Here is a 26,037-nt window from a genome sequence, read left to right on the forward strand (position 1 = left end):
AAAATGTCGCCACATAATGGCACCGTCTTACCGGACTTTGATGAATGAGATGTTAGCACATAGAAGGAAAAGTGTGATTAAGAAAGAGGTAAAGTTGGAGCTTCAGAAAAACAAAAGGATATACAAGTCACTGGGGCCAGGCAGGATATACCCCGGGTTACTATGGAAAGTGAAGGAAGAGATTGCTGGGGCGTTGCCAATAATGGTTACATCCTCCTTTACCACAGTAGTAGTAGCAGAACATTGGAGGGTAGCAAAAGTTGTTCTGCTTCTCTAGAAGGGCAATAGGGGCAATTCTGGGAATTATGGACCGGTGAGTCGTATCTCATCTGTGGGCAAACTAATGGAGAGGATTCTTAAGGACAGGATTTTAGAGGATTTGTAGAAGCATAGTCTTATTACAAATAGTCAGCATGCTTTGTGAGGGACAGGTCACACCTCATGAGCCTGATTGACTTTTTCGAGGAAGAAAGGTCTGAAGTGATATACCTTGGAAAATGGATCTTGAAGGCAGAGTTTTAGGTTAATGGCAGAATTCTTATCAGTCTAGAGGATGAGGGAGTTTTTAAGGCTCAATGACACAGAAGGACCCCTGCAACCAGGACAATCACTCTTCCCGCTGCTGTCATCAGGAAGAAGGTACAGGAGCTTTAGGACCCGCGCTGCCAGGTTCAGGAACAGTTATTACGCTTTAACCATCAGATTCATGGACCAAAGGGTATCGATAACTTCACTCATCCTATCATGAACTGTTACCACAACCTATGGACTCACTTTCCTGGACTCTTCATCCCATATTCTTGATATTTATTTTATTATTATTATTATTATTATTATTATTATTATTATTAATATTTTGTGTTTACACAGTTGTTTGCCTTTAGCACATTAGTTGTTTGTCCTGTTGAGTCTGGTCTTTTATTGATTGCATTGTGTTTCTTGGATTTATGTGTATTCTGGCTGGGCTACATGTAGTGACATATCTGTGCTTTGATAAAAAACTTACTTTGAATTTTGATTTTGCAAAGTTGTCACAGAAATTCATAGGATAATTAAGAAAGAGTATGGTTTTCATTAGGGGATTGAGTTCAAGAGTTGAGAGGTAATATTGCAGCTCTATAGAACTCTGCCGAGACTGCATTTGTGAATGTGCTTTATTCCTCACGTCAAAACATACAGAGAAACGCATCATTTATAGCACTGAGTAACACAGTCCGTGGACGAACTGGGGCCAGACTGCACGTGTCTCCATGCTTTCAGGGCCGATGAGCCTCCCCCTGAGCTTACTGACCCTAACCTGTACATCTTTGAAAGATGTGAGGCAACCAGAGCACCCAGAGGAAGCTCACGTGGTGACATGGAATAGGTACAAACTCCTCACAGACAGTGGCAGGAATTGAACCCGGACTGACGATCACTGGCGCTGTAAAGTATTGCGGTAACCACTATGCTACCGTGCCGCCCTTGTGTGTGATTTATCCAAATTCTAGTTGGAACATCCAAGGATGTAAGTGACTTTAATGAAGGGTAGAACACAAGAATTACAAATGAAGATGTTGGCAAGCCAATCGCAAATATTACTTAACATTGAAAACATGATGTAACATAATTTACAAGAATCCAACTAGGAATACAATACAAATAGGAAGTACCAGAGAGAAAATGATGAGTATACAGATTGTAACACTGCCAGTGTATAAATCTTTAAAAGCAGTTGGTGGAAAATAAGAATAATCCATAAAAGATAATGGTAATGTGTGCTTCACCAGAGGAGTTATATAATACATCCAAGAAAACAGGAAGTTCCTCATTTCTCTTCACTAGGAGTGGATGGAGGACTAGCGCAGTAGCATTGTGGTTAGCGTAACACTTTACAGTACAGGTGACCTGGGTTCAATTCGCACCACAGGTCTGTAAAGAGTTTGTACATTCTCCCCATGACATTGTGAGTTTGCTCCAGGTTCCTCCCACAGTCCAAAGATGTACTGGTTAGTAGGCTAATTGGTCATTGTAAATCATCCCATGAACAGACTATATTAAAGTGGGAAGTGCTGGGCCTATTCCATGCTGTATATCAATAAGATAAAATAAAATGTAAATGGGGAATTGATGTTCAGATTCTCACTCGACCTTACCATTAGGTCTTTTTTGTTTCCTGCCAATCTGATTTTTTCCAAGAATGACATTTTATATACTTACTTCTCTTCCAGCACTGTCTGCAACCCTGATCCTTATTTGCACTGTTATACTATCAATAGCTATTCAGTCATCAAATTTAATCAGATCCTCACACACTTTGCCTTTTTGGCTCCATCTTGCTTTCAAAACTTATCCTAAAATCTCCTCTTCAATCATACTTTCCAGTCTCATTATTTTCTTTCTTGTTCTGTGTGCACTTTATTTTTCACACTGCTCTGGAAACACTCAGTGAAATATTTATTCTGCAAGATTTTGGTATAGGGAAAAAAAAAAGTTGTTGAATTTGCTATGCAGAAGTGATTAATTTGCTTATATGGGAATATATCGCCTGTTTGCATGTGACAGTGGCCTCACTCTGGTGAGACAGGGACATGCCTGTCCTAGCATGTGAAGTCATCTCCGGTGAACTGGGCCAATGAGATCTACACTGAGATCCAACATCTAGGAAGGCAGAACTGTAATGCTCCATGGCGAGCGAAGAGCGTGGCAAGGAACAGAAGATGTCATGGTCATCCACTGCAACCAAGGAAGACAACAGTTTGTGACGCTTGTTCGTACCACTGGACCTGGACTTCTGAGACCAAGCAAGGGGAACTGCCCCCGTGCAATGGCTTTTCCGCTTTAAAAACTCTCCCGGCACAAGTTTCCTGTCACCGGTGGACAACCAGCACTATAGCCGATTTCATTATTAGCTAAATATCAATAGTGTTACCCATTTTAGATCAGTGTTAGTATTTGTGTCCACATTAGAAAAGTGAAGAATATAACAGAGCACAGCAAATCAGTTAAAATATAATAAGTATAAATTCCATTAGAATCTTGATCTGTAATACCGAGGATTAGTGTTGATGCTTTCTAAATTTTGACTCCACACTCTCATGCAGATTACCAGTCAAAGCCATATGTTCATGAAGTACATCTTCTTGCCAGGTGGTTTCACTGCTGTCTGAGATTTCGTAACCAAGACTCCTGAATACACGTTCACTTTCCTGCCACGTATTTTGGAAATTCTTCAACAGCTCTTCAGGAGTTTGATCATTTGCTATGTCTAAAGCCTGTCCCGAAATGACATCTTCATAGGTTGGTGGGGCGTGCCTGGAGTCAATACCGGAAAACATTTCAGAGTGTTGAATGTTAGTTCTTGCGCTGATTGCTTCTGTTTCAAAGCCATCCACGTATACAAACTGCTTATTAATTGCTTCGGGATACAACATGGATTGTGTTGCCTTCCTCATTTCATCTCTGATTTTGTGAGAATGTTGAGATTTTTTCAGTGGTTTTCTGTCCCTTGAAGAATGTTTCATGGGAATGGGTATTTGTCCAGTAATTTCAAACACTGGCTTAACAGATTTTATATCGAACTTTGGGACTTCTTCTAACTCTTTTATTTTTCCAAAATAATCATCTTTATTCTCATTTCCCATTTTTTCAGAGAACATGACCTGTTCCTCGTGAAAATAATCTGTTTGATCAGGCATTTCAAATTGATGAACAAGTTCTGCAAGATCCACTTGTGGCATTTGAATTTGCTGTTTTTTGGTGGCAGATTCATTCTCCTCTGTGTCAGAGCCCAGACGTTCTGGAATGTCTATGGGTTCTTTACGCATATAAACTTTGTTTTCCTCTGACCTTCTAGCTTCTTCAAACATTTCTGTTACAGAAGATCCATATTTATGTAACATATCTAAAACAGGTGGGTCAATCTTTAACTGGCGCCGAAGAGTTGCTGGCGATGGGATAATTTCTGACCTCTTTTCTGTTTTCTGAGCAAATGTAGGCTGCACAGGTTGTGAAATTCCCTGTGATAGTTTTGCAGTAGTATCTTTAAGTTTGACAAGCTGATCGTAGCGCCTGCCCCTTGTCGGAGAAGATGCTGTTGAAAATGTGCGGATTCTGGACGTTGGCATATCCGAGTTGCACATTGATAATGGGGGTGTATGTGTAGCTTCCCTTTGGATAGGGGATGGAGTACTGTATGTTTTCTGAGAAGGTGGAGGAGAGGGAGCAGTTCTAAGAGGTGATTCTGTGCGTCTAGCTGTCGACTCAATAGTGATGAAAGACGGGGATGGTGATGCCATTCTTATTGCTGGAGACTGGGCTCTCTGTTCTGCAAGTCTACCTTCGGTCACTTGTCCCCTTTTACTTTCACATGCTTGCTCTTCTATACCGTCTTTCACCTGCTTTTCTAATTTGCACGAGCCAATACTTATCTTGGATATCTTTTGTGAAGGCGAGGCAGAACGAAACATTTCATTTTCCAATTTTAGACCAGAAATAGATATCAATGCTTTCTGAATTAATTCATCAAAATATGCAAGCTTAAGTAATGCTTTCTTTTTAATCTGCGTTAGTTCCTTTTTTATATTTTGTAAATTCTTTCCATTGATATCTTTCATGGTGAATTCATGGCCATCAGTAAGCCAAGTTGGAACCCCTTCTAAAAAGCTTTTCATAACATTTAAATCCATATTATCATTATCTCTTTCAAACTGAATTACTCTGAATAAAATGTTTTGCAGCTCCTCACGTTTTTGGTAACTATCACTGATTTCCACATAATACTTTGCAACTCTTTTATCAAATTCCTTTTCGGATGCTGTTGTTTCTCTGCTTTCCTTGTTCTCCTGTTTTACATCCTCGGTGTGAGCAGGGACCAGCCCTTGCTCATAACTTGCATTTATTCCATTAGAAACTTCTTGTTCCTTTGCCTGAAAGGTGCTGTATTTAGTTTCGACTTGATTTTCTCCAAATGTCCTTTCCATCCAATCAAGCTGTTTTTGTGCTTGTGCTTGCATGCCCAACGGGCTTTGGTGAACTGCATGGCTTGCTAAGTCAACTTTCTGTCGCACTCTTTCTCCTTGAACCTTTTTAATTGCTTCTCCTTGAGTTTTAACGTGATGCTGCTTTTCTTTTTCTTTCTTTGCTTCTTTATACCCAGCATCACCCATCTTCTTGTTCTGAGTTTTCAGAGTTTCTGCTAAATGAGCCCTGTATGGCTGCTGATAATTCTGTTGCACCTCTCTCTTATTTTTCACATGATCATCTGTCAGGTTTGTTGTAAGTGTTTTTGACAATGCCATCCTTTCAATGTTCCAGTCTCTCTGTTCAGTTACTGAGCAACTATATTCATCCTGAACACTGAAGTTAAGTTGCTCTTTCTCTGCCACACCAACATGGTCATTTTGTTTTTGTTGAAGCTGTTGCTTAATAGCAACCTTCTTTTGACTTATATTTTCTTCTGCTTTTAAATATTGCTTTTGCTCCATTTTGTATGGCAATGCATCGACTTTCTTTTCCTGCATTTTTTGAACACCTTTAGGAAGCTGGATAGTTTTAACCCTAAATTTTGGCTCGGATGTTGACTGAGATTTCAGATTACCAGCTTGTGCCTTTTTGTGCACCTCCTTGTGTTGTTCAATGTCTTTCACTGAATCTTTAAGTGTGTTTAAAGTTGCTTCCTTATTAATTGCTAGATCTGCAGAATTGTTTAAGATATGATGCAGCTGCTCGGACGCTGACAACAGTGTTGACTGGGAGGAAGAAGCAGAGGTAACTGTTTCTGTGGATATGCTATCCACAGCAGGAGGCTCTTTTAACGTTGGAGGAAAGAATTGTCTCTCAGCAAAGGGACCTCCTGGTTTTGGACGAGGAGACTGTCCCTCAGTAGAGGTACTGCCTGATTTTAGATGAATGGAATGTCCCTCAGCAGTGGGACCCTCTACTTTAGGATGAGCAGGATGCCCCTCAGCAATAGGGCCTCCTAGTTTTGGGTGGATTGGATGTCCCTTAGCAGAAGGGCCTCCTGGTTTTCGATAGATTGGATGCTCCTCAGCAATAGGGCCTCCTAGTTTTGGGTGGATTGGATGTCCCTTAGCAGAAGGGCCTCCTGGTTTTGGATAGATTGGATGCTCCTCAGCAATAGGGCCTCCTGGTTTTGGATAGATTGGATGCTCCTCAGCAATAGGGCCTCCTGGTTTTGGATAGATTGGATGCTCCTCAGCAATAGGGCCTCCTGGTTTTGGATAGATTGGATTGCCCTTGGCAGTCGAGTCTCCTGGTTTTGGTCGAGGGGCATGGCCTTCAGCAGTAAGACCTCCAGGCTTTGAGTGACTGACATGTCTCTCAGTAGTAGTCACATTTTCTGTTTCCATTAACTGAAAAACTGTGGAATTTAGATGATGGTCAGCAGCCCGTGCTGCAGCCGACAAGACTGAAGGCTTCACATTTTCAGGTCCTGCCCTCGTTGAGAGCTTTGACTCCTCTGTTGCTACCTTCCCTGTATTTACAGTCCAAGTCATTTTTGCTGCTTTATTTTTTTCTATTTCTTCTCTCTCTTTTCGATATTTTTCTTCAGCTATCATTAAAGGAGTTTTAAATTTCCTGACAAAAGGTTTAGATTGTGGCTTTACAGCTTCTGGTGTAGGTGAAGGAGCAGGTGGTACAAAAACTCTTTTACTAGCAGAAGGAGATTTTGGTTCCTTTGGCTGGGTTGGTTTTTGAATAGGGTTGAGGGACACTCCTGGGGGAAATGGGGATTGTACAGCCTGTGGACTTGATGAACACAGAACAATATTTTCCTGCATCAATTCCTGACTCTGCTGTTGAATACCCAGCTTTGATGATACAGATTCCTCGGGCATAATTACATTTGGTTTTAAAATGGATGCTGCTTTCTTGTTGATTTGCTCTTGTGGCTGGAGATATTCAAGGTGTGGCATCTTTGATGTTGACTCCGGCTTCAATGCCTTGTTAACATATCTCCTTTGTTCCGAAGGAGACTGAGGGCAAGAGGTTGGAGGCGGTAGTAAATTCAAATCAGACTGTAATGATGATGGAGGAAGGTGTCCTGTGATTAAGGATACCTGTGCAAGAGTTCTAGTGGGACTAACGGGAAGAGGGGGTGGAGGAGGGAGAGGAGAAGGAGGAAGTTCTGTTTCATACACCTCTGGTTTCATTTGGATGATAGGTGGTGGTGGTGGTGGGAGAGGAAACATTTGACCATCATCTTCTCCAGGTGGAGGAGGAGGAGGAGGGGGAAGAGGAGGTTCAGGCGAAGAATACAGCGGAACTGAAAACTGATCATCAGGCATGGCTTTTCTCTCCTTTTTCACATGGCTTAATACTTCCCTTCTAGTTTTGTCAATTTTATTACCCATGCCATTTGTAGCTATTTTTGATTTTTCAAATAAAGTTGTTCCAGATTTGACCATCGGTACAAGTTCTTTATTTATTCCCTGACTAAGGCTGTCAGCCTTACGCAAGTCATTAATGTTTGTAATTTCATTTCTAGCTCCTACTTCATTTTCTATAGTTGAGTGCAATGACGAAGTCTGAATGTCTTGATTTAACGTCTGTGCACTTTGCTGAGTGATATTAGTGCCCTGGTTGGTTGCACAGGTCACCACTTGTCCAACAACTGTATCTGATCCTGCACAAATTTCAGTATTTGATATATCAAAACATTCAGAACTTTTTGGCAAATGGGAGGTTTTCTGAACTTTCTTTGAAACTGAAACAAACTGTTTAGGTGTTTTTCCATCAACTGAACAGAAAACTTCTTTACTGTCAACTGTAGATTTGTTTCTGGTCACATTTACTTTTTGAGAACCAATATGTTCAGAGGTACTTGAGGTTGCATACACATCTGAGATTGTTCTGCTTTTCTTAACAACTTCATTTTGATGTTGGTCATCAGTTAGTGAAACAGTTTGTGTTTTCTCTCTTGGATAACTTTTCACTGGATGATCTACTCTCGTATTAACATTTTGTGTACTCACAAGATGTTTCACGCTCTGTTTTGCCTGAATTCCCTTATTAGTGTGCTTGGTAATATTGATATTATTTCGCTCTTGAGCTGCTAAATGTGATTTTATGCAGGCCAGTGCATCTTCTTTATCCTCAATATTTTTTGCTACAGACATGTGTTTCTGGCCTTCACGTCGCACTACAATGTTACTTTGGCTTCCTGCTGATGTACTGGTGTGAAGTTGTGACCAGTCTGGTAGTTTTTGGATTGTAGCTTTCACACATCCTTTTTTGCCCAACTGGTGTGGGAATGCTATCTTTTCAGAACTTTTTTCCAGCACACTTGCTGTTGTGGTTTGAAAGTCACCTTTCATTATGATTTCCTTTTCAATGTGCTTCATTTTACTTTGAGCCTCTTCCAAAGGAGTGGAGTCATCGCACACCACATCTTCCTCATTTTCTTTGACTCTACTAATTACTGACTTCTGTGATGAATCCAGGGTGCCTTTAATCTCCCCTGGGATACCAACAAACTTTTTGACATCTTTTTTATGACATTTTGCATCTTCAAGAGACTTGAGAGTTGCTGATAAGTTGCCCCATACAACTGGTTCCTTTTCTACAAGTATGGGTTGACTAATGGTTTGATTGAGTGAATCCAAAGCTGCCTTTAAATTTCCAGGTATAATTTCTTCTTTTTCAGTGTTGGGAGATATATTTTGCTTTTCTGTGGTAAAAGCCAACATTGCACTTTGGACATCTCCAGATAAAATCTCAGACTCTGCAACTGTCCGTTCAATTTGCATTTGTTGCATCTGAAGCATTTTTTTAGCAGCCTTGACATCACCATGAATCATTTCCTCGGGTTCCTCTTGAACTACAACAGTTTCATCAGTCTCCAGCTGAAGGAGTTTAAGATAGTCCAATGCCCCTGATTCAATGCATGTTGTATAGAACTGAACATTTCCTTTTTCTATGTCATTTACTTTAACTTTCTGAGAAAGTCCACTGTTCTGAGGTGTATTTATAAGCTTATTAATTGCCCCTTGAACATCTCCTTTAATGTCTTCACCTTGGTGGACTTTAGTGTAATCTGTCCTGTTGAGAAGAGAATAAACTGTCATTTTGATGTCCCCCTTTTCACTCTCTTGAATTAGAATTCCCTTCTTTGCAGTAGTGTCTTGATTTAAAAGCTTGTCGATTGCTTGCTGAATATTACAACCAATTATTTCCTCTTTATTTACATCAATATCTGTTGCTCTCTTCAAAAGCTGTGCTGTTGTCAAATGGATGTTGCCTTTTTCATCATGGTCAACAGTAATTCCCTTCACTGGAGTTGCTCTCTTGGATAATAACTTCATCATGATATGTTGCAGATCTCCCCTGACAATTTGTTCTTTTTGTATCTCTGGGGAGGTTTGATTCAAAAGTTGATATTTAGCCATTTTGACATTTCCAACTTCATTTGCTTCAATCAGGATTCCCCGGGATTGAAGGATTTTGCAATCATAAAGAGATTTAAGGGTGTCCTTAATATTTTTCCCCATTATTTCTGGCTTCTCTACTGGACTTTCATTAAACTGGTGCAAAGGTGTCGTTTCAAAAAGCCAGGTTGTGGTTCTAACATCTCCTTGTGGAATATCTTCCTGAAGTATTTTTGTAGATGTTTTATTAACCTCCTGTATGCTGTCCAGTGGCTGCTTTTCAAAAAGCCAAATGGCCTGCTTCACTTCTCCTTTTTGTACATCTTCTCGCTCAACGGTCTTAATCTCCTTATACTCTGAATCTTCTCCTTTTATCTCATCAATTGTATGAGTTTCAAAAAGCCAAGTGGCTGTCCTAACATTACCATGTTGAATCTCACTGACACTGACTGTTCTGACATATTTCTGCTGGGAGTTGGACTCAAATAGCTGGGTACTTGATCTCACATTCCCACCTTGCACGTCACAGATTGTTTTTGGGATTACTTTCTCATCATCTGCAATTTTGTCCAGTGGTTGTGTTTCAAATTTCCAACGTGCAGAAGTTACATCGCCTTTTTGAATATCCTCCTGCGTCACAGCTTTGATGATATATACTTCATCATTTTCATTAATTAGGTCTAAAGGCTTAGTTTCAAACAACCATCTGGTACCCCGTACATCCCCAGTGATCACTTCCTCTTTCCGAACTGTCGTCACTTCATGGTAACACCCTTCCTTGTCTTTAATAGCATATAACGGCTGGGTTTCAAACAGCAGAGTGTAGTTTTTGACGTCTCCTTTTTCTATTTCATCCATACTAAATTTCTTACTATGTGTATTTTCCGATGATTCTTCCTTAATCTGATCCAGTGAGAAGGTCTCAAAAATGAAGCGTCCTTTACCAACATCTCCACCCTGAACATCTTTGACTGTGCAAAAATTTTCTCTTTCTTCAGACCTTTCTCTGATCATATCTATTGGATGATTCTCAAAAAGCCAGGTACACTTAATGACATCACCCTTCTGAATATCTTCTGCTGTCACAGATCTAATTTTCTTCAAAGTTTCTTCTGAACTGGAGCTAATCAAGTCAAGGGATTTATTTTCAAAGATCCATTTCTTACGGGATACATCCCCTGACTGAATATCTATTTCAGTTATTTGTCTAAATTCTTCCTTCTTTTCCCCTTGGATATTCCCCAGAGGTTCAGTCTCAAATAGAATCCGAGCTAACTGAACGTCACTTCCCTGTATCTCTTCCTGCTGAATGGTTCGCATTGTGATGAATGTTTCTGAGTGATCTTTTATTGTGTCTAAGGGCTGTGTTTCAAATAACCACGTACACGTTTTCACATCGCCTTTCTGGATCTCACTTACTTCATCTTTAACATCTATCTTTTCATAGAGAGCATCCATTGGCTGAGTCTCAAACAGCCATCGGCAAGTTTGAACGTCCCCTCTGATGTCCTCAAGCTCTTTTGTAGTGATTTCTTCACATTCTGCGCTGTTGAAATATTTTATGGTATCAAGTGGCTGTGTTTCAAAGAGCCACTTGGCTGTTTTCACATCACCAGATTGTACTTCTTCCTTAGATATCCCCCTGATTATTTGAAACTTCTGAATACTTTCATCAAATTGATCAACAGGAGTCGTCTCAAACATCCATCTGCACGTTCGAACATCACCCCTCACAATTTCTTCTCTCCTCACAGTTTTGACTTCATGATAGTGTCCAGCACTATCTTGAATGGCATATAGTGGAGTTGTTTCAAATAAAGTCCTATTAGACCGCACAGCGCCACTGGTTACACCATCCACTTGAATCTTTTTCGATTCATCAATGTGACTTAAATTCATGGTTTCAAACACCTGCCTATAATTGCTCACGTCACCTTTTTTGATTGCTTCGAGTTGGATTGATTTTGTATATTTTACTTTCTCTTCCCCGATCGTCTCAAGTGGTTGGGTCTCAAAAACCCAAGTCTGATGTCTCACGTTCCCTTTAAGTTCTTCGGAAGCAATCGTATGTTTAAGCTGTTCTATGTCTGGGCTGTCCTTCAGGGCATCCATAGGAAGTGTCTCAAACAAATGTTTCGTTGAACGTACATCTCCCCCTATTATTTCTTCCATTTCTACTGACCTTGCATTGTCATTGTCTTTTAGTGAGTCAATTGGCTGTGTTTCAAACATCCAGCATTGTTTGCTCACATCAGCACCAAGGATTTCTTCTTTATACTTGGTAGAAGAATCTGTTTCTACCTGTTCTTTGATGCTGTCCAGTGGATGCATTTCAAAGAGCCACTTAGCCCTGCTGACACCGCCTCGATTAACTTCCTCCCTGGAGATCCCGCATACAACCTTTATACTTGAAACATCCTTATTAATCATGTCTAAAGGTTTAGTTTCAAATAGCCAGCGAGCTGTCGTGACATCACCTCTCTCAATCTCCTCTCTTTTAACAGTTTTGATCTCCAGCACATGACCAGCCTGGTCCCTAATAACATAGAGGGGCTGGGTTTCAAACAACTTCAGTGTCTTCTTCACATTTCCTTTTATTTCTTCGACTTCAGATTTTAACTGCAGGAAGTTACTTTCATCAACAGAATCTAAGTGCCCAAGTGTGTCAAGGGATTGAGTTTCAAATAAGTACCTTGCAGTTTTGACATCACCAGCGGTAATGTCTTTAGTGACAGTAGTCTCTGCGGCCTGATCACTTTCCTGGTACTTCCTATTCATGGAATCCAGCGGCTGTGTTTCAAACAACCAGGTGGCAGTGCGAACATCTCCTCTGGCTAATTCGGGAATCTTGCCCGTGATCTCTGTAGAATCAGGAGGACTTACACCGAGAGTATCGATAGGCTGCGTCTCAAACATCCAAGTTGTGTACTTTACGTCACCTCCTGCTATCATTTCCTGCTGGGAAATGCATTTTCCATTGCTTTCATCAGGGGATTCATCCTTGATGGAATCTAAGGGTTGAGTCTCAAACATCCAGCGCATGGACTGCACCTCCCCTTTGAGGATCTCATCCCATTCTAAATACTCCCTCTCTGGGCTCACACATTTCTGAGGACTGAGACCAGTTTGTTCAAAAACATATCGAGCCTGCTGTACATCCCCAACTACATTGGTTTCTTTCGTTTCGTTCGTCACAATCTCACTGATCTCTTGAATTAATTCCTTTTCCAGGTTCCTCCTCATCTCAGGGTTGATATGTTTATATAAACGCTTCAATTCGTACAGATTCCTTTGTTTGGCATATAGGTCCTTGGGAATGACTTGTTTTCTTGAGGAAGGGGATGGTTCGGGATGCGGCGACAAATTTATTTCAGGAGGTGTATTGAGCAACTCCGGCGGAGGAGGAGGGAATTCTTCCATGCTCCCACGGTTACTGGAATTGACAGAAAATGAAGCAGCTGCACTCTCTATTTCTCTCAATGTGGCAACTTCAGTAAGCTTGCCCACTCTTGCAGAAATGTTGGATGTGGAGACAAGAGGAGGCCACTCCATATCTTCAACGTTAAGTTCTGCCTTTATGGAAAAGTCAATAAGCAGGTTGAACTATGCAGAGTATTCCGGCGCTGATATCCAACATGCTGTTTGGACATCTGTTTCAAATCAATCTCCATGCAATGCACTACAACATCATTTTCATCAAACTGTTTCACCAAACGCTCTAAATCTCACAAAGACAAAATATCGTGTTACTTCTTCAAATTGCTTCTCTGCTGCAGATATTAAAATTAGGTTCTCTTATTTCCTGGCAGCTGTAGTTAATGAATCATCACAGCGTAGAAGTGAGTTCTTACCTGCGCGTTTCCTTCAAAATATCCTTAAATTCTCCACAACCGTTTCTTTGCACACCTAATTTTATGACTTAATGGAACAAAGGAATATGTAGGGGAGAATGATGAAAGGGTGGAATTTAATATTTACATGATAAAAGGAAATGGCAAAAAAAATGATGTGCAGCAGAGAAAAGAAATGTTAAATTAGAAAAAGAAGCAAGACAAAGTTAGTACAAATACACCTCTCTTTTCCCAGATGAAACCATTGCATTTACGATGCACAATTTTTTGTATTAATTATTTTTACCAATTAGGCAAACAGTATCAGAAGTCACTTTTGTTAAGATGCATGCGTTTAAATGCAAACTGAGTTTTACCTTAATCTGTTTGGTGGTGTTTGATGCCGTCTGGGTGGGCTGGGCTGATTTTTCAAACTGCTGCTTTAAGATCTGAGTGGAGATTTTAGGCATCTCATCTTCGGTCATTCCATCCACTGTTCAAATATAAATGGAAGAACTCTTGCAATAGGAGAATTGGAAGCTTGGTAGTGTGTAGGTACAGCACAATGCTTTACAATACCAGTGACACGGGTTCAATTCCCACCACTGCCTGGGAAGGGTTTGTACGTTCTCCCAGTAACCGTGTGGGTTTCCTCCAAGTGCACTGGTTTTCTCCCACAGTCCATAGATGTATTAGTTTTTAGGTTAAATGGTCACTGTAAATTGTCCCATGATTAAACTAGGGTTAAATTGGGGGTTGCTGGGCGATGAGGCTCATGGGGAAAAAGGGCCTATTTCGTGCTGTATCTCAATAAATAAATACAATAAAATAAAAAAAGAATGTAAAATTTAAATTATCCCAAATTCCTAATAAAAACTTGTATATATCCTACCCTTCCCAGCAAAATTTCTTCACACCGTTAATCTTAAACGTAAGAAAAATGGGAATGCACTTCATTTCAATTCAGGGAGGTATTACCAAAAAAAAAGTCCTATACTCCCAGTTTCATGATGTTTAAACCAAATATCATCAAACTTCTGATCCTTTCACATAATTAACATGGCCCCTGCAGACAGCATTGAACTTTTTTGTTAATAATGTAGAAGCAGCTCTACTCCTAATGCCTTGTGAATCATTTATTACCCAACTTGGCACAAGAATACACTCCACAACTTTTTATTCAAACTTGTTCATCAGAATAACTTAGATGGAACCCCATTTGTAAGTGGATTTTTGCCAAGCTTCTGGTGAACCGCTACGGAAAATCTTAGTGATACAGATAAAAGGTTTAACGTTCTGATTTCTTTTGTTGATAGGAATGGACCTGATATGCAAAGTTAATTTTCTACAGATTGTTGGCCTGAAAGCTTATTTAAGTGTGAAAACTCATTGGCATTGGTTGAGAACAGGTTGACATTTGATTTCATTATCCAAAATAATGGGTCTAGGTTTATTTGGTTGAGATACAGGAAAGTTGATGGATTCTGTCATATCCAATGTTTGCAAGTGAAATCCCATATTTTAAGAAAGAAGGCAAAGTGTGGCATGGTAGAGTAGTGGATAGCACAACACTTTACAGTACAAGTGTCCTGGGTTCAATTCCCCACTGCTGCCTGTAAGGAGTTTGTATGTTCTCCCTGTGACTGTATGACTTTCCTCCGGATGCTCTGGTTTCCTCCACAGTCCAGAAATGTACCAGTTGGTAGGTTAATAGGTCATTGTTCAATTGTCCCATGATTAGACTAGGGTTAACTCTGGGGTTGCTGGTTGGTGTGGCTCAAAAGGCCATAAGGGCCTATTCCGTGCTCTATCTAGATAGATAGATAGACTAACCGACAAACAGACAGAAAACTATAAACGAGTTAGTCTGAAATCAGTAGAAGAGGAAATGCAAACATCTACTGTATATCTATGGAGTTGGTGGTACTTTGTGCCAATGTGGATGTCAAAACGAATTAAGCATGGCATAAATAAATCATTCCAGTATTTCTTTCATACATAATACAATTACGGGCACTTACCATTGAAGTGATTTTCAAAATGTTCCATCACTCTCGTTTGCTGAGTATTCTGCTCAGTAACCGAGACCTGCAGAAATCCTTCAGTTTTAATGGTACTCTTAACATAATGCAAAATACACAAGTATTGCGTTATGTAATCCAGGTAATTTAAACCACTACTAGTTAAAAGTTAAATCCACAATTTTAGAGTAGCAGTATGTTTTACCAAGTCAAATGATTAGATTCTCTGATTTTTAGCTCTCAAAAGCCATTTATTTTAGAAGCATAGAAAACCTACAGCACAATGCAGGCCCTTCGGCCCACAAAGTTCTGCCAAACATGTCTCAACCTTAGAAATTACTCAAACCCAAATCAGAACACCGTGCCTTTTAATCAATCCATAACATTATATTTAAAAAAACAGAACAATGAAGAATACAATTTTAAATAACCATATCCAAGAGTTGTAATGCAGTTATTACCATTTCTGTTTGATAAGAGGAGTGTTGTTCACCAGCTTGCAGTACATCATCTCCATGGTCTGTCTTTCTGATGCTGTTGTTCACTGTAATTTCAGTGGTAGTTGTTACATCCTGAAATGCACAGTGTAACATGAACTTCAAAATTGTTTACTCAGCACAAGTCATTAGTAGCTTATGTTTAGAAACATAGAAAACCTACAGCACAATACAGACCTTTCGGCCCACAATGCTGTGCTGAACACGTACTTACTTTAGAAATTACCTAGGGTTACCCATAGCCCTCTATTTTTCTAAGCTTCATGTACCTATCCAGGAGACTGTTAAAAAACCCTATAGTATCCACCTCCGCCACCATTGGTGGCAGCCCATACCACACACTCACCACTCTGCGTAAAAAACTTATCCCTGGCATCTCCTCTGTACCTTAAAACTGTGCCCTCTCATGTTAGCCATTGAAGCCCTGGGAAAAAGCCTCTGACTATCCACATGATCAATGCCTCACATCATCTTATACACCTCTATCAGGTCACCTCTCATCCTCGGTTGCTCCAAAGAAAAAAAGATGAGTTCACTCTACCTATTCTCATAAGACATGCTCCCCAATCCAGGCAGCATCCTTGTAAATCTCCTGTGCACCCTTTCTATGGTTTCCACATCCTTCCTGTAGTCAGCTGACCAGAACTGAGCACAGTACTCCAAGTGGGGTCTGACCAGGGTCCTACATAGCTGTAACATTACCTCTCGGTTCTTAAACTCAATCCCACGGCTGATGAAGGCTAATGCGCTGTATGTCTCCTTAACCACCCAGTCAATCTGCGCAGCTACTTTGAGCGTCTTACACACTCAAACCCCAAGATCCCTCTGATCCTCCACACTGCCAAGAGTCTTACCATTAATGCTATATTCTGCCATCATATTTGATCTACCAAAATGAACCACTTCACACTTATCTGGGTTGTGCTCCATCTGCCATTTCTCAGCCCAGTTTTGCATCCTACTGATGTCCCACTGTAACCTCTGACAGCCCTCCACACTATCGTCAACACCTCCAACCTTTGTGTCATCAGGAAATTTATTAACCCCTCTCTCCACTTCCTCATCCAGGTCATTTATAAAAATCGTGAAGAGAAGGGGATATTATTTCAAAAACAATTACTCAGTCTTATGATTAGCGAAAATAGCCAGAGGCTTGTAACACACCAGAAAGCTACGTAACTTACTTCAACTTAGTACAAGGGTACAAATGGACAACCTGTTTGAAACAGGAAATAGTGTTTTTGTTTTTTTTTCAGCTCATCTTCCTTCGAGTTCCTGTAGCTGTAGAAATTACTGAACAGAGAAAGCGTGTGAAAAATTGCTTCAGGAACATTGAATTTAGAGGAAAACGCTTCATTCGTTTTCAACAGAGGTTCCCAACCCCTTGCTCATTGGTCCACGATATTAAAAAGAAAAGGTTGGGAACCCCTGGTTCCGTTGTGCTTTGTGCTTTGTGCTTTGTGACAGCCATCCATTGTGCTTTTCAGTGAGACCCCATATTTTTATTTCTTTGCTTAACTGGTCCCATCAAATAATGCAATTATATTTAAATATTTAGTAGAATTCTGTATCAACTATGGTAGATATAGCCCTTTTGCCTGTGAAATTGAAACAAAGGATATTACATAAAAATGGAGGCTTAAAATTGACTGTCACATTTGCAGTGCTTTACAGTAAAGCATTCTGGAATTTTAGATGACTAATTGCCATTCATTAGTAAAGACAATTAGTAACTTGTCATTATGATCATCAAGATCTCTCACTGGGAGAGCATTTTGGAGATAGTTATCATAATTCTATCTCCTTTACAATAGCATTGGATAGAGATAGGAACAGACAAGTTAGAAAAGCATTTAATTGGAGTAAGGGGAATTATGAGGCTACAGGCAGGAAATTCAAAGCTTAAATTAGAAACATATGTTCTCGGGGAAAAGTATGGAAGAAATGTGGCAAACATTCAGGGGGTATTTGTGCGGAGTTCTACATAGGTACGTTCAAATGAGACAGGGAAGTTATCAGGGTACAGGAACCGTGGTGTACAAAGGCTGTAGTAAATCTACTCAAGAAGAAAAGCTTACAAAAGGTTCAGACAGCTAGGTAATGTTAGAGATCTAGAAGATAATAAGGCTAATAGGAAAGAGTTTAAGAAGGAAATTAGCAGAGCCAGGGGGGGCCATGAGAAGGCCTTGGCAGGCAGGATTAAGGAAAATCCCAAGGCATTCTACAAGTATGTGAAGAGCAAGAGGATAAGAAGTGAAAGAAAAGGACCTATCAAGTGTGACAGTGGGGAAGTGTGTATGGAACTGGAGGAAATAGAAGAGGTACTTTACTTCGGTATTCACGATGGAAAAGGATCTTGGTGATTGTAGTGATGACTTGCAGCAGACTGAAAAGCCTGAGCATGTAGATATTAAGAAAGAGGATGTGCTGGAGCTTTTGGAAAGCATCAAGTTGGATTAGTCACTGGGACTGGACAAAATGTACCCCAGGCTACTGTGGGAGGTGAGGGAGGAGATTGCTGAGCCTCTGGCGATGATCCTTGCATCATCAATGGGGATGGGAGAGGTTCCAGAGGATTGGAGGGTTGCAGATGTTGTTCCCTTATTCAAGGAAGGGAGTAGAGATAGACCAGGAAGTTATAGACCAGTAACTTACCTCAGTGGTTCGTAAGTTGATGGAGAAGATCCTGAAAGGCAGGATTTATGAACATTTGAAGAGGTATAATATGATTAGGAATAGTCAGCATGGCTTTGTCAAAGGCAGGTCGTGCCTTATGAGCCTGATTGAATTTTTTGAGGATGTGACTAAACATGGTGATAAAGGAAGAACAGTAAATGTAGTGTACATGGATTTCAGCAAGGGATTTGATAAGGTACCCCATGCGAGGCTTACTGAGAAAGTAAGGAGGCATGGGATCCAAGGGGACGTTGCTTTGTAGATCCAGAACTGGCTTGCCCACAGAAGGCAAAGAGTGGTTGTAGACGGGTCATATTCTGTGTGGAGGTCATTGACCAGTGGTGTGCCTCAGGGATCTGTTCTGGGACCCTTACTCTTCATGATTTTTATAAATGACCTGGATAAGGAAGTGGAGGGATGGATAGTAAGTTTGCTGATGACACTAAGTTTGGAGGTGTGGATAGTATGGAGGGCTGTCAGAGTTTACAGCAGGACATTGATAGGATGCAAAACTGGGCTCAGAAGTGGCAGATGAAGTTCAACCCAGATAAGTGTGAAGTGGTTCATTTTGGTAGGTCAAATATGATGGCAGAATATAGTATTAATGGTAAGACTCTTGGCAGTGTGGAGGATCAGAGGGATCTTGGGGTCCAAGTCCATAGGACGCTCAAAGTTGCTGCACATGTTGACTCAGTGGTTAAGGCGGCGTATGATGTATTGGCCTTCATTAATTGTGGAATTGAATTTAGGAGTTGAGAGGTAATGTTGCAGCTATATAGGACCCTGGTCAGACCCCACTTGGAGTACTGTGCTCAGTTCTGGTCGCCTCACTACAGGGAGGATGTGGAAACCATAGAAAGGGTGCACAGGAGATTTACAAGGATGGTGCCTGGATTGGGGAGCATGTCTTATGAGAATAGGTAGAGTGAACTCATCTTTTTTCCCTTGGAGCGACGGAGGATGAGAGGTGACCTGATAGAGGTGTATAAGATGATGAGAGGCATTGATCATGTGGATAGTCAGAGGCTTTTTCCCAGGGCTGAAATGGTTGCCACAAGAAGACACAGGTTTAAGGTGCTGGGGAGTAGATACAGAGGAGATGTTAGGGGTAAGTTTTTTTACTCAGAGTGATGAATGCGTGGAATGGGCTGATGGCAACGGTGGTGGAGGCAGATACGATGGAGTCTTTTAAGAGACTTTTCGATAGGTACATGGAGCTTAGGAAAATAGAGAGCTATAGATAAGCCTAGTAACTTCTAAGGTAGGGACATGTTCAGCACAACTTTGTGGGCTGAAGGGCCTGTATTGTGCTGTAGTTTTTCTATGTTTCTAAGTTGTTGCCAGTAATAAGCCAGATGCAATTAACATGAGTGGCAAAAATCTCCAACAAACTCACAGAATCCTGATCTCCAGTCAAAATCACAGATTTAAGCAATTTTGGGCCCCTTATCTAAGAAAAGATGTGCTGTCATTGGAGATGGTTCAAAGGTGTTCATGAAAATTATTCCAGGATTGAAAAGCTTACCATATGAGGAATGTATGATGGCTCTGAGACTCTGCTATCTGGAATTCAGAAGAATAAGGGGTGACCTCATTGAAACCAATTGAATGTTGAAAGGTCTCAATAGAATAGATGTGGAAAGGATGTTTCCATGGTGGGGGAGTCTAAGATCAGAAGACACAATCTCCATTCTAAAAGGACGTCTCTCTATTCTGAGACTAAGAGAAATTTCTTTATCCAGAGAGTGGTGAATCTGGGAATTTGTTGCCATGGGGGCTGTGGAGGCCATCATTGGTTCTATTTAAGGCAGAGGTTGATAGATTCATGATTAGTCAGGGCATGAAGGGATACAGGAAGAAGGCAGGAGATTGGAGTTGAGAGGGAAATGGATCAGCCATGATGAAATAGCAGAGCAGACTTGATGGGCCAAGGGGCCTAATCCTGTTCCTATATCTTATGGTCTTATGTAAGTACCCGCCCACTCGCCCGCTCACTATAATGTGACCTTGGAGGAAAATTATTTTACACAAGCGAAAACAAGAGCACAACATTCTTAACTCCTTGTATGGGGTTAATATACAAATCTTATTGCCTTTTTGAGATGTTTGTGTTACTAATCTGACAATTGAGGGGACCAAATTAGTGCACTGTTTTCCACAGTGTGACAATTTGAATTATTAACATTTCACATGTTATTTTTGAAACGTTCCTGAAAAGTACTAGCAGTTGAAATTCCATCTGGGTGGTTGAAATGCAAACAGTATGCAAATTATTCCTGGAATTTCAAAGAACATTTAATTTGACAACCAAAAGCTCATTCGCTTGGGGTTGATATTAACTGGCTACATTAATTAATGCCAATCTCAAGAAAACACAAACTCACTATTAAATAATCATATTTGTTAAGGTTACATATTAAGAGTGAAGATCCACTGACGATGCCTGACCTGCTGAGTTCCCTCAGTATTTGTGTGTGCTAAAGGGGGGTGAGTGATGTTTTGACCAAGCGAGTGTAGTATAATTGCTCTTGTTTTTTTTTAAACTATTGTATTAAAAGCTATTTTCTCTCTACCAAGTAGCTATAGAGTAAATAGGAAGATGGGAGTTATCATTTTTCATGGAAGAATTTTCAATTGTACATTGATCATCATGAAGAAGAAACATAAAATAAAATTCTTAATGTATATAATTGAAATGATGTGAGAATTTAGAATTCCCCAAGGCATGATTTAAAGTTCCAGTACAAAAGGCCCTTTTACGGTAACTGATTTGGTAGGCCATTAGTTAAGGAGAGGAGAGCAGAAGGCAATGTTACTATAAAAATAGAAAATGCCAGAAATATTTGGAAGGACAGACTGCTCTGATAAAGGCTGTTTCACTTGAATCATTAACTCTGTTTTCCTTTCCACAGATGCTGCTTGATCTGCTGAGTACTTTTGGGATTTTCTACTTTATTTTAGATTGCAAGGACTAGATGGGCCAAAGGGCCTGTTTCAGACTCTATTTCCTGCAACCGTACTTCTAGTTTGAATTTCCAATTATTGACAACTGAGCTGAACTTGAAATCGGATTATAAGAAATTTTAAGCTTAAATTCTTTAAGTTTGTATGTTGACTAAGATAAACACGAGAAAGTTGTCTAAGATGTTCAGTGATCTTAGCCAAAGTGATCACTTAAAGTTTTTCTTAACATCCTGGGATACCTGTCCTTCGAGTCAGCAAATCAGGAACAAACCAGTCCAATGTCTTTATTACTTTGTACTGAAAGAAAATGTTGACAAAGGCACAAAAATTCCGAATATGTGCATATGCCCTATGAGCACTGAAGCTAAGTATCAAAGGCATGGTATTCTCTTTGCTGTGCTTTGTATTACTATTCAATAAGCCAGACGGTTAACCTGAAATTTAAAAAAGACTCTATTCTGCATACATGTGCTTTGCTCATCTAACCTAGGATATTACTGCTGTGGACATACAGAGATAGGCAAATTATTGATTTCTTAAATACCTAAGTACTAGAGATCTGAGGGACAAGTGTTTCACATGGAAGACGGTGACCGTTGGGAATGAGATGCCAAAGGAGATAGTGGTGGCAGCTTTGGTTACAATATTTAGAAGTTTAAATTAAACTTATTCTCAAAGTACATATCTATGACCATATACCACCCTCAGATTCATTTCCTTGCATAGAGTTGTTATTGTGGCACCACAGCCAGATTTTCAGTCTTCCTCCTATATGCTGAATCATCACCAGCCTTGATTCAGACAATAACGGTGCTGTTATCAGCAAACTTAAATATGGCTTAGTCACACAAAGCAAGTAGAGCAGGGGTCAGAGCACACAGATTTGTTGTGCATCCGTGCTGATGGAGATGTTGTTGTTGTTGATCTGAACTGACCGATGTCTGAAAGTGAGGAAGTTGCCCAAAAGAGGCATTGAAGCCGATGTTTTGTAGCTTATTAATCAGTTTTGAGGGGATGCTGGCTGCTGAGCTGCAATCGATATATCTGACTGCAGGAAAATGATACCATTTTTACATTACCTGCAGAGCACAAGAAGCTTCTACAACCTTTATGAAAGTACCTGCACAATATACAAAACTTCAAGGCAATTATGTTTAAAGTTGTGGAAACAACTCTTTAGGAAAAAACAAGGCTTGTTTGACCAGACTCCAAACACACAATACAAATGGTGGTTGAGAATTAAATTGCACATAAGTCTTAAAATAAATGTTCTCTTCCCCAAGCCTCACCCCTCAGGTTTAATCATTGCTCAGCTGGGCAATCAACTAGTTAGCCATGCTGAATTCTACCAGTCAGGGGCATCAAAGATCAGTTTGAGGATTGCCTTTGCATAGTCCCATCCAGTATACAGCCTTCTTTTACATTTTTCTTTCCTTTCGGCACAGTAGAAATCGTAAATTAAAATAGAAAACAGGAAATATATTTTAATTACCTAGTATGCAATGGACTGGAACACCAATGAACACTAAAGTAAACTATTCTAACCTGCAGACACAAGACTGAAAATGCTGAAATCTGGAGCAAAAAAATACTGGAAGCACTCAGTTAGGATACAAGGCCTTGACTATCCTTTTGCTTGACCCACTAAGTTCTAGCAATTATTCTAGCCTATTGGTCAAGGGAAAAATGGGTAGAAATTACAACTGATTTCTGGCATGAATCGAAAGGAATTTAATATAGATTTTTCAAAATATGTTCAAAATAAAATTTTGCATAGAAACTTTCTCAAATATTACTATCACACTTAGAGAAAAAACTCAAAACGTAGCACAGGTACTTATACGCTGGGCAAGAATTCAAATCAGATACATTGTTCCTTAGATTCCCACAATGTTTTGTCAAAGAAAAATTATTTTGGCCTTGCTGATCTCCTACACTTCTGACTCTATGTCCAAAATAGTGGCTCTCAGTTCTTGACCTTAAATGAACATATGCTTTGTTCAGTACACGCCAGACCTGAGCAAGAGGAAATTGGGGTAACCTTACAGATCAATGTTCACAGACCACTACTATTTCACCTTCTGACCGTTTATAGCAAAGATAATCTGTCTGAGTCATGCACAGAGCACATTGAAGACTGCTGGCTAGAAAATAAAACTCACGGTTAGACAAAGCAAAACAGAGACAGCACTGGAAAGAGAAGAATTTGAAGATATGTTTTGTTCAACAGGAAAGGACCATGAGAATTTCTATGGCAAATCCACATTTCTCTCTCTGGATTCTAGGGTGTAGTGAAGTTGCACGTGGGAGCAGAGGAAGCACGACTTCAGCCCATGCACCTGATTTCAGGAGAAAGTGACCTAATTCAATGCTCATCCACCTCACAGCACAGAGAGAACCTAAGGTATACTCCTGACACTGAGAATCTAAATTTGTTCTGCTTTATTGCCCTCAGAAATCAGAGATGGCTCGTCTTACCCCGTTACCTGGGCCCATCTTTGCATCTTTTTTCCTCTCAGATTTTTCAACACTGCCTTCATATCTCTAGCATTTGGTTCTACAACATGCAAAGCTGTACGTAGCATACTCAAGCAGAGAAGCTGAAGAAAATGGGTAGAACAGCTCAGTCTGATAAGGAAAATATCATGGTAAGTATAAGGAATGGCATGAAGACTAACTACTTGAAAATAAATAGTGGGAAAATCGTAATGATGAATTGAAAATATTTGTGAGACAGTCAGGGAAAGCGTGGAAATCCAGTTCAGGGCATGTTAACTGAACAAGCAGCCAACATTAAAAGAACCACAGTATAAAAGATCACAGACAGCAAAACAATAGAGGAAACTGTCTGAGGCAGAGCTTGGGCAATGTAGGAGGATCGTAGCTGAGCTACAAAGAAGGCACGACAGCAGCTATATTTCATTAGGAGTTTGCAGAGGTTTGGTACGTCACCAAAGACACTCATAAATTTCTACAGATGTAGCGTGGGGAGTATTCTAACTGGTTGCATCACTGTCTGGTATGGGGGGGTGGGGGTATGCGCTGTTGACACTGCACAGGATCAAAATAAGCAGCAGAATTTTGTAAACTCAGTCAGCTCTTTTATGGGCACTAGCCTCCCCAGGATCCAGGACACCTTCAAGGAGCAACAATGCCTCAAAAAAGCAGCGTCTGTCATTAGGGATCCCTATCACCCAGACATGTTCCCATTGCTACCATAATGGAGAAGGTACAGGACTCTGAAGGCACACACTCAGTGATTCAGGAACAGCCTCTTCCCCTCTGCCATCAGATATCTGAATGGACATTGAACTCCTGAACACTACCTCACTACTTTTACCACTACTTATTTAATTTAACTATTATATATACAGTATAGATTTACGCAATTCAGTTTTCAATATGTATTGCAATGCACTGCTGCCATAAAAACAATAAATTTCATGAGATATGCTGGTGATACTAAACCTAATTCTGATTAAGATTTTCTTTTTGAATCAGAATTATCGAAGTCTTTCTTTCCTATAGTGCCTTTCTTTTTGATTCTAGGTATATTTGGGTATTATTTGGTTATTTAGTAAATCCAAGGCATTCTTACAATGTCATTATCAACATCAAGTGCCATGTCATATGGCATAGGTGATTATGGTCATGACAGTTCTTGGCAAATTTTTCCACAAAAGTGGTTTGCCATTTCCTCCTTCTAGGCAGTGTCTTTACAAGATGGGTGACCCCAGACATTATCAATACTCTTCAGAGATCGTCTCCCTGGCATCAATGGTTGCATGACCAGGACGTGTGATATGCACCAGCTGCTCATATGACCATCCACCACCTGCTCCCATGACTTCACGTGACCCTGATCAGGGGGCTAAGCAGGTGCTACACCCTGCCCAAGCATGATCTGCAGGCTAGAGGTCAGAAGAAGTGCCTTACACATCCTTTGGTAGAGACGTACCTCCACCCCACCACCCCTTAATACTGCATATTCTAAGTGCACCAAAGTCTATAATGAGGCTTACTTTGCATGTCTACCAACTTCTGATATATCCCAGGAAGCCTGAAGAATGCAGGTAGTTAATAAGGTGCAAGGTCCTAATGAGGTAGATGGTGAGGTCAAGAGATAGATATAAATACAAGTATATTCTCTTCTGATTGTTACCATCAGGGAGGAGGTACAGAAGCCTGAGACACCAACTCAATTATTCAGGAACAGCTTCTTCCCCTCTGCCATCAGATTTCTGAATGGACATTGAACCCATGAACACTATCTCACTAATTTTTAAATTTATGTTTTTGCACTACTTATCTAGCTATTTGATATACATATACAGTATATACTTACTGCAATTTGCAGTTTCCCTCTATATTACCATCTATTGCATTGTACTGTTGTCACAAAGTTAATAAATTTTATGGCATATGCCAGTGATATTAACCCCAATACTGATTCCGACTCTGAAATACATGCTTACTGTAGAGCTGAAACTTATTGCTTTTATTCAGCAATCAGATCAGAGGAACAATGCAAAGTAACCCAGTACTTAATCTAAAGGTGACAATCTGGAAGTTTCTTGCTGATAATTTCCAGTGTGTAAGCCCTCCACTTTCATTTGTCATATGACATTGGTGATCCTGGTCTTTCCCTGACCAACGCTGTTCTTGGCAAATTTTTCTATGG

The 26,037-nt window shown here is 40.2% G+C and overlaps 1 protein-coding gene across 1 annotated transcript in view; it reads right to left on the reverse strand.

Moving 5' to 3' along the window:
* Nucleotides 1-3,038: 3,038 nt before the first annotated feature.
* Nucleotides 3,039-26,037, reverse strand: part of xirp2b (xin actin binding repeat containing 2b) — a 161,192-nt gene continuing 138,193 nt past the window's right edge. Inside the window, exons 5-8 of the mRNA XM_059966249.1 lie at nucleotides 15,681-15,791; nucleotides 15,220-15,286; nucleotides 13,576-13,691; nucleotides 3,039-12,941 (exon numbers count right to left, since the gene is read on the reverse strand). Coding sequence (XP_059822232.1) covers nucleotides 3,039-12,941; nucleotides 13,576-13,691; nucleotides 15,220-15,286; nucleotides 15,681-15,791 — 10,197 coding nt within the window. The remainder of the gene's footprint in view (nucleotides 12,942-13,575; nucleotides 13,692-15,219; nucleotides 15,287-15,680; nucleotides 15,792-26,037) is intronic.

Source organism: Hypanus sabinus, chromosome 4 (genome assembly GCF_030144855.1).
Source record: "Hypanus sabinus isolate sHypSab1 chromosome 4, sHypSab1.hap1, whole genome shotgun sequence".
In the NCBI taxonomy this organism is placed as follows: Eukaryota; Metazoa; Chordata; class Chondrichthyes; order Myliobatiformes; family Dasyatidae; genus Hypanus; species Hypanus sabinus.